Raw genomic sequence first — 7,075 nt, 5'->3', positions numbered from 1 at the left:
TCATGTTACAAACGTTACAGCCTTCTCTGGTTGTATAAACTCAACGTTCAAATTAAACTGCAAGTTAACGGAAGAACCGCATATGTGACGCTGACGTTGATTTGTATTTATCTCAATACGGTATAGTTATCTTAGATAGTTATTAAAATAGTGAATTTATTTTCTGGTAGTGAGTCTCGCTCTGTATAGCCTACAAGATAATGAACCTCCCGCTTTATCCGGTCGAAGCCGAAAGCTGTCTTCCGTTGTTTACATTTTTACAGCCTGTCCGTTAGCTAGCTAGTAACTGGTGAAAAACATGCTAACAGCTTTTCTAAAATGAAGGCTTACAGTTGATCAGGTTTAGCTATGTACTTATAACCGTTTGCATCATCATTCCACCCAGTTGTTGTTGTTGGGTCATGGCTCCAGATCGCTGCTGGTGCTGTTTCTGGGTAACGTTGCCGCTCGTCCTGCTGCGGGGGCCGGGACTGCTGGTCGCCGCGGACCAGGTCGCTCAGGTGGAGGTTTTCCTGGAGCAGCGGCCCGGCGTCAGCGCTCTGCTCCAGGGGGACGTGTTGGAGTCCGGCAGGGGCGGCAGGAGCTCCGAGGACCGGGATGAAGAGCTGGAGGGAGAGCTGGTCCTGGTGAGGCTACAAAAGAGCATTAGGGCTGCATCTGACAACCTACTAACGTCACTGACAGTGGTTGTTTGGATAATAAACGTTCTAAAAATAGCAAAAAAAATACCAAAATAAGATACTAACGTCGAGCCTACTGACCTCTATTCTTCACAATGACTTATTATAGATGAACTTAATTTTACAATCTGATTCTTCCTGACCATTGTTTATTAACGTTACCCATAGTATTTTACCTAATAACATCATGACATTGATATTCGTGTCAATCATTTCAGAAAAAGAAATATCACAATACATTATAATTACATCTATGGGAAAATCCTAAATGACAGTAGGAAGTAAACAGTGTGAGATATAATAACTTTATATCTTTTCATGGATGGATTTAGTGGTTTTGTTTGCAATAAAGGTCATACATTGTAAGGGAACAAGTACAGCTCTTGCCTCATTAAACTGCCCCTTAGCAAGGTAGCTTTCAGTACTAATGATTAGCTTGTTTTCTTCAGGTCCAGAATGAGGAGACACAGGTGAGCGCAGGAAAAGACGAGGACGACACCAAAGAGCAGGAGCCGTGGATAGGAGTGGTGCCTGTGGAGATGGATGACAGCAAAGCCTCCACGGGAAACCAGGAGTCCTTTACTGATGCCATGGTCAATAAGGTAAGAAGTCTGTTTGAATTTTCTTCTCACTGGTACCGACATATAAGACATTTAAAAACTTAACATTTGTCCTCTCTGTTAAAGATGAAGCGAGCATTGGTCCTTGGAGCATCTGCACTGATCATTCTAGCTCTGAATCAAAACACTGTCAGTGAGGTAAATATACAGTCACCGGATGATTTAATAATGTTTTAATCATCATATTGTGTCGTTTTACATGCTTTCTATTGCAATAGTTTTTTTGTGTGTGTATATGTGTGTCCATTGATGTTTAAGCAATGTATTCCGGAAGTTGCACATCAAAACAGACAGAATTGAAGGTGCTTTTTTAAAAAGAGCTCACGTATTACGTTTATTTTGGCTAGTCACATTTCTGGGGAAAATTATAGAAACGTGGCTGAAAATTGAAGCTTAATAGATAGACCATATTGATCACCTAAACATAAGTTTCTGTTGTAGATGGATCTATCTCAGGTGCTGTCCAAGCCCATTATTGTGATCCAGACGTCTGAAAATGTCACTAAGATGATCGGAGCTTTGCTCAGGTACAGAAAACCTTATTACCCTATTTATTACTGCAAACATGAAAACAGATACGTCTACATGCACCTTACATCATATCACTGATATAAAGTAACTAAATACAGTTTGTTTAATAAATCAGATAAGTTCATATCATGTGTCACATGCTTCCTCAGTTGAGGATTTCCGCCAACAGATCATACGGTGTTTTGACATGCATGCTAGCAATCTACTCTGGTACAGTAACTCAACAATAACAAGTTTAAGGCAGTATTTCAGGTTCAACTGGTGTCTGTGTCCTTGCTGAGAAATTGTATACTTTTTGAACTGTTATTTCCATCTTGAAGTGATACAATTGTTTGATTTTATATTTTTTGTAGGATAAGTTATTATGCAATATTGTTATTTATATAGAAGGTTTAATTTATTTTGTTAAAGCAAATGAACATGTTTTATATATATATATATATATATATATATATATATATATATATATATATATATGTATGTGTGTGTGTGTGTATTTGTAAATATATTATTTTCAGCAAAATACTAGTAGTATTGCTTAAGAATTGATATCAAAACACTGATGTTGTATTTGTTACTAGTATTTGAACATTGTTTCGTGGTAAATGTACATTAACTGGATCCTGGATAAACCGATGATTTGATTTGGTTCATTTTAACGTGAAAATTGTGATTTTTACATTAATAAGATGTTTCCTGCACACAAGCTTTCATACATGACAGAAAAGACATGTAAACTGGTTATAAACAGTAATCAGGTTAGTGTGTGTGTAAATGTAGGGATGGAGAATCTTTATTTGCACTGGTTTTCCACTGCGTGGTATCTTCTCGTGGTATCTACTAAATGACAGTTCTTTCCCCACAGGGGTCTTCAGGCGACAGCAAAAATCACATACAAGACAATCCTGCAGGACGACCTGGTGAGCTCCTCAGTCTATCAGCTCACAGTGTGTTTCTCAGTTGTTGTCACCCTGCGGTGGTGAGTGAACAGATGACATGCTGAGCTGACAGTGAGCGCATGCTGCTGTGTGTTCGGGCAGGGAGCCACGCTCACGCTGTGGTCCAGCTGTGGTCGATCGAGAGGAGGTCGCTACGGAGAGTGGCAGGGGGTCATCTGTACGGGAGAGACCAACTCTCAGGTCCAGGTGGGGGAGCCGGTCAAACGCACCATCTGCTTTGTTAACATGTTTTCTTCAAGTTGCTTTAGCACCTACAGTAGGGAGCTCTTTCGATGTTACACATCATAGTCTGTTACAGGTGTTGGGGAGTACTACTGCATGTGTGAAGAGTTGTTTAAAGCCCTTTGTGGCTCCAGAGGGAGCTGCACAAAGTTTGAGACATTGCCTCAAGACTAATCCCTTTTGCTATAACATTACAAAAACATCACTATTATTGTAATTTCACTTTCAGTGTAGTAAAAAACTGACAGTTTGAGATGCATTTCAAACTGTCAGTTTTTTGTCTGTTTTGCATGTCTGTTTTGTTAAGACTATTTCTACTTTTCTTTGTGTTGTGCTACAGACTGATAAAGGAGCCAGATAATAAAGTACTGTTGCTCTTCTCTGTGTATCTGTAGAAGTACTTGCAGCAGCTGTGGGACACTGTGCTCCTGGTGGCTCTGATCCTCAGCACCGGAGTCATCGTTCAGGCCCGCTGGCAGTACCAGGACCACCAGCTGAACGATGACTTGGAGGTAAACTCGGTCTTTACTAATTGTAAAATCACAGTTTTTTTGCTGAGCAGTTTTACACTTGTAAACACTGTACAACATATCTTTGACATCTCTGGACTGCAAGTTCTGGCCATATACTGTATATGACTATAAGCAATGGTGAAAAGTTACTGTGCTTAAGTACAAGTCTGAGGTACATGATCAAACATTTGTTTTACAACAAGATCCCATAGTTTCCAAAGGTACTTACTGTTTATTTTAGGTTGAACAAAATATTGTTCTTTGTGACCGTAATATACTGTTGCTTCAGTGAAGTGTACCAACAAGCAGGTAATTTGTACAATGTGGACACAAACCCTTGTTTAAAAGTAAAGTGGATAGTCTATTACTATTAAAGCTTAATAGTAACTTTTGTAATAAATATGCAAAATAAATGTTGCACATATCCAACCAGATCATATCTTCTGTGAGGAGAATCTTTTCCTCATTTAGATAACATGTTACATGATGGTCTGCTGTGTTGTGTTCTTCAGCTCTTTCCGAAACAGGATGTCCTGAAGAGAATGTCCTCACTGAAGACCAAAACGTATCGTCAGCCCAAACCGTGGTGTGACCCGTCCCAGCCGGCGGAGACAGACAACTGTGCAGTTTGTCTGGAGCCATTCAACAACAACCAGGTCAGACAACACTCCTACATACGCTGTTAGACTTGGCTGTATCCTTTCCCTGGTGGGCAAGTAAAGAAGTGGTAGTATCATGTGAATAATACTCTTACTCGGGACTAAAGGCAGAGAATCCAAACCAGCGGCTGGATGTACAGGTGTATATTTAATAATAAAAAAAAAAATAAAGATACTGAGGCATAAGCAGAACAGGTGATTCCACAGTTATACAATGTCAACGGTTGTTTCTTGTGTTGTTTCAGTGTCTACGTGTGCTGCCGTGTCTTCACGAGTACCACAGAGATTGCGTCGATCCCTGGCTGCTGCTGCATCACACCTGTCCTCTGTGTAAACGCAGCATCCTCGGTGAGTTCATTAAGTCACAAAAGGCACGCCCTTAAACATCTGGTTGCATATTGATAGTTGTGAGAACAGCAAAGAAAAAGCGCACACTGTTCCATCGGTGAGGTTCTCCAACAGAACAGCTGTCATTATGCACAATACTACTAATTTATCACATGTACTGTATGTGTAAAGTTTACCATGATGTGTATGCCTCCAATGTAGAAAGAAAAAAAAAGTACAAAAAAATAGCTTAAAAATTAATGATCCACTACTCTATTGATTTTTTGGTTTCAGCTCTAAATTGAAATGCCTTTCTTGTCCAACTCTCTCTAGGCAGCGTCTGCAGAGACAGTTAACGGCTGCCTCGGCTCCCACGCCGCAGCTCTGGGAATCAATTCTCGTCTCTTCCTCAGTGACTTTTTTTTTTTTTTTTTTTTTTTTAAATTCTAACCTTGCCCCTTCCGTCTTCCAGCAATGACTTGTGGGAGCAAATATAAACTCGTCACAGCAGCTGGCTGGCCGTCTGGACTGTGGAGTGGTCAGATTTTGACATCTGACCTTTGGGCCTCACAGACACACAGTGGCAATGTAAAAACAATACTATGAAGTACTGTAAAGGTACTGTTGTGTGTAAACAGTACTTCTACCTGGGATCATGTTACCAATTGTGGAAATATTTATGTGTGATTGATAGCAGTGCAGATGTAACTCATAAGGGTGTTTGTGTTCAACGTGACATCTCACACCTCGACTCTATTTCTGAGAACTAAGGAGCAACGAGACATTCTGCTTTAAAATCGGTAAACACTGAAAACCTGAGCAACCACACGTGAGTCAGTTGTTTGTGTGTGAAAACTCAATGCTCTCTAGGGGTTTAAGGTGGGACATATTGATGGACTGGCCAGTGTTAACGTTCACTTTAGGTCCAAATGATGTCAATACAAAACTTCTTTTTTTTTTTAGATTTTTTTGGGGCAGTTTAGGCCTTTTTATCTGATAGAACAGCTGAAGACGTGAAAGGGGAGAGAGGAGGAATGACATGCAGCAAAAGGCCGCAGGTCAGAGTCAAACCTGGGACCGCTGCGTTAAGTAAACCTCTACATATGGGCGCCCGATCTACAAACTGAGCTCTCTGAGCACCCAATAACCAACTTAGTAACAGTTTGAATTTGTCGCTTGTCCAAACTCATAATTCAGTATTCATTGTTAGTTGTTGAGGTTTTGTAGTTGTAGTCCAGAAGTAACTGTGCTACAGGTAGTAGCAGATGTGGAAAAAGTGATTTGCACTTGTCCTTAACATACCTTATGACTTAACTGCAGAGTGAAAGAAACCACAAACACACCTCCTGAATTATACTTAAGTTGTGTCTGTTATAGGGCTGTAACAATTACTGGTGTAATGGTAAACCACGATGAAAATGTTGAACACAATTGCCGTATTCATTTAGAATATCTGCATTATCACAGTGGATTAGTCTCCTAAAGCAGCGCAGGCACACTGCGTAGCCTAGGTGCGTTTCTTGAAGTTGGAATCATGGCGGAAGGAGGAGACAACAGCACTCAGGACATTTATCAGCCCGCTGAGAGGACTACGTCTGAAGCATGGGCATATTTCAGTTATTACAAGAATGCCGAAGGACAGTTGATCGAAGATACAGTAGCTATCCTGTCTGCAGAACGTGCAGAAAAAAGTTGCTGCTAAAGGCATTGAACACACTTTTAAAAATACAGTGAAAATACCAAACAGATATAACTTGTCACTATAAACGTAAGGTACATTTTTTTTTTGTTGTACTGATGTTACAGTAGATAGAGTTGCAGTTGAACAGTTTGAAACCATTAATAATAGGGATATTAAACAGGTAGGAAACATTTTGCAGAGAGTTTGTGGCCAGAGCTTGGTTGTATTTTTACTCTTCTTTACTTATACTTATCTGCTTCCTTCCCTTTTTTAGAAAGTCTGTGAGAAGAACTCAAAAACAGTCCTGTTCTAATGGTCAAACATAAGAACTGTCGCATGAGAAAGTCATCTCATTCATCATGAGATAAACACGTCCTCATACTTACTTACCTCTGATGTACGGCTGCACTGGCTCTGTGCAAACGTGACAAAAGCCGCCTACCAGCATCTCGAAAACGTATTCACTCAGTTATATCTTGTTTATTTATTCCATGTGAATATCAAAGTGTAAAAAGGACAAGTCACGATTTTAAGGTGGATATGTGCATATATTGAGAGATTATCTCACCTCAAAAGAAGAAGTTACTGCTCCTGGCCATCAGATATCTTCCCTTAAAACCAAAACTGGTCTCAAAAGGTCGCCTTTGATTGAACTAATAAGATTTAATGTGTTAATATTTGCACTTTAGAGGTGCTGGTAGGCATATTTATTTACCTTCTGAGAGAACCAGACTTCTGGCAAGAAAGCAAATGAGCATGCTTCTTTAAAAGTAGAATTATTCCTTTGGATATATCTTTAAACAAAAACTGTTCACATGCAGTAAAGGTCTACATTAGTGTGAAATTGGACAATTGGAATTGGAAATTTTCTATTAAATGTTCTA

General features: G+C 39.8%; 1 protein-coding gene across 2 annotated transcripts; it reads left to right on the top strand.

The window, feature by feature from the left end:
• Positions 1 to 161: 161 nt before the first annotated feature.
• Positions 162 to 5,973, top strand: rnf215 (ring finger protein 215). 2 transcript variants are annotated; one of them, XM_034872913.1, is made up of 10 exons: positions 163 to 626; positions 1,130 to 1,282; positions 1,367 to 1,438; positions 1,742 to 1,827; positions 2,697 to 2,751; positions 2,872 to 2,976; positions 3,408 to 3,524; positions 4,037 to 4,180; positions 4,429 to 4,531; positions 4,844 to 5,973. In XM_034872913.1, exons 1-10 carry the CDS (start codon positions 402 to 404, stop codon positions 4,864 to 4,866), a joined length of 1,083 nt encoding a protein of 360 aa, XP_034728804.1. In that variant the 5' UTR covers positions 163 to 401; the 3' UTR covers positions 4,867 to 5,973. The 2 variants fall into 2 exon arrangements, with proteins under 2 accessions (XP_034728805.1, XP_034728804.1); XM_034872914.1 differs by lacking the exon at positions 2,872 to 2,976 and having other exon boundaries at positions 162 to 626.
• Positions 5,974 to 7,075: the final 1,102 nt, after the last annotated feature.

Source organism: Etheostoma cragini, chromosome 5 (genome assembly GCF_013103735.1).
Source record: "Etheostoma cragini isolate CJK2018 chromosome 5, CSU_Ecrag_1.0, whole genome shotgun sequence".
NCBI lineage: Eukaryota > Metazoa > Chordata > Actinopteri > Perciformes > Percidae > Etheostoma > Etheostoma cragini.
Note: the sequence above shows the minus strand (reverse complement) of the source record. Positions and strands in the feature narration are given on the sequence as shown.

What these genes read in the sequence shown, in the direction of transcription:
- rnf215 (XM_034872913.1), top strand. Translation starts at nt 402, where the DNA reads ATGGCTCCAGATCGCTGCTGGTGCTGTTTCTGGGTAACGTTGCCGCTC. An exon ending in AGACCAACTCTCAGGTCCAG is followed by an intron (nt 2,977 to 3,407) that starts GTGGGGGAGCCG and finishes GTGTATCTGTAG; the next exon opens with AAGTACTTGCAGCAGCTGTG. An exon ending in GTGTAAACGCAGCATCCTCG is followed by an intron (nt 4,532 to 4,843) that starts GTGAGTTCATTA and finishes AACTCTCTCTAG; the next exon opens with GCAGCGTCTGCAGAGACAGT.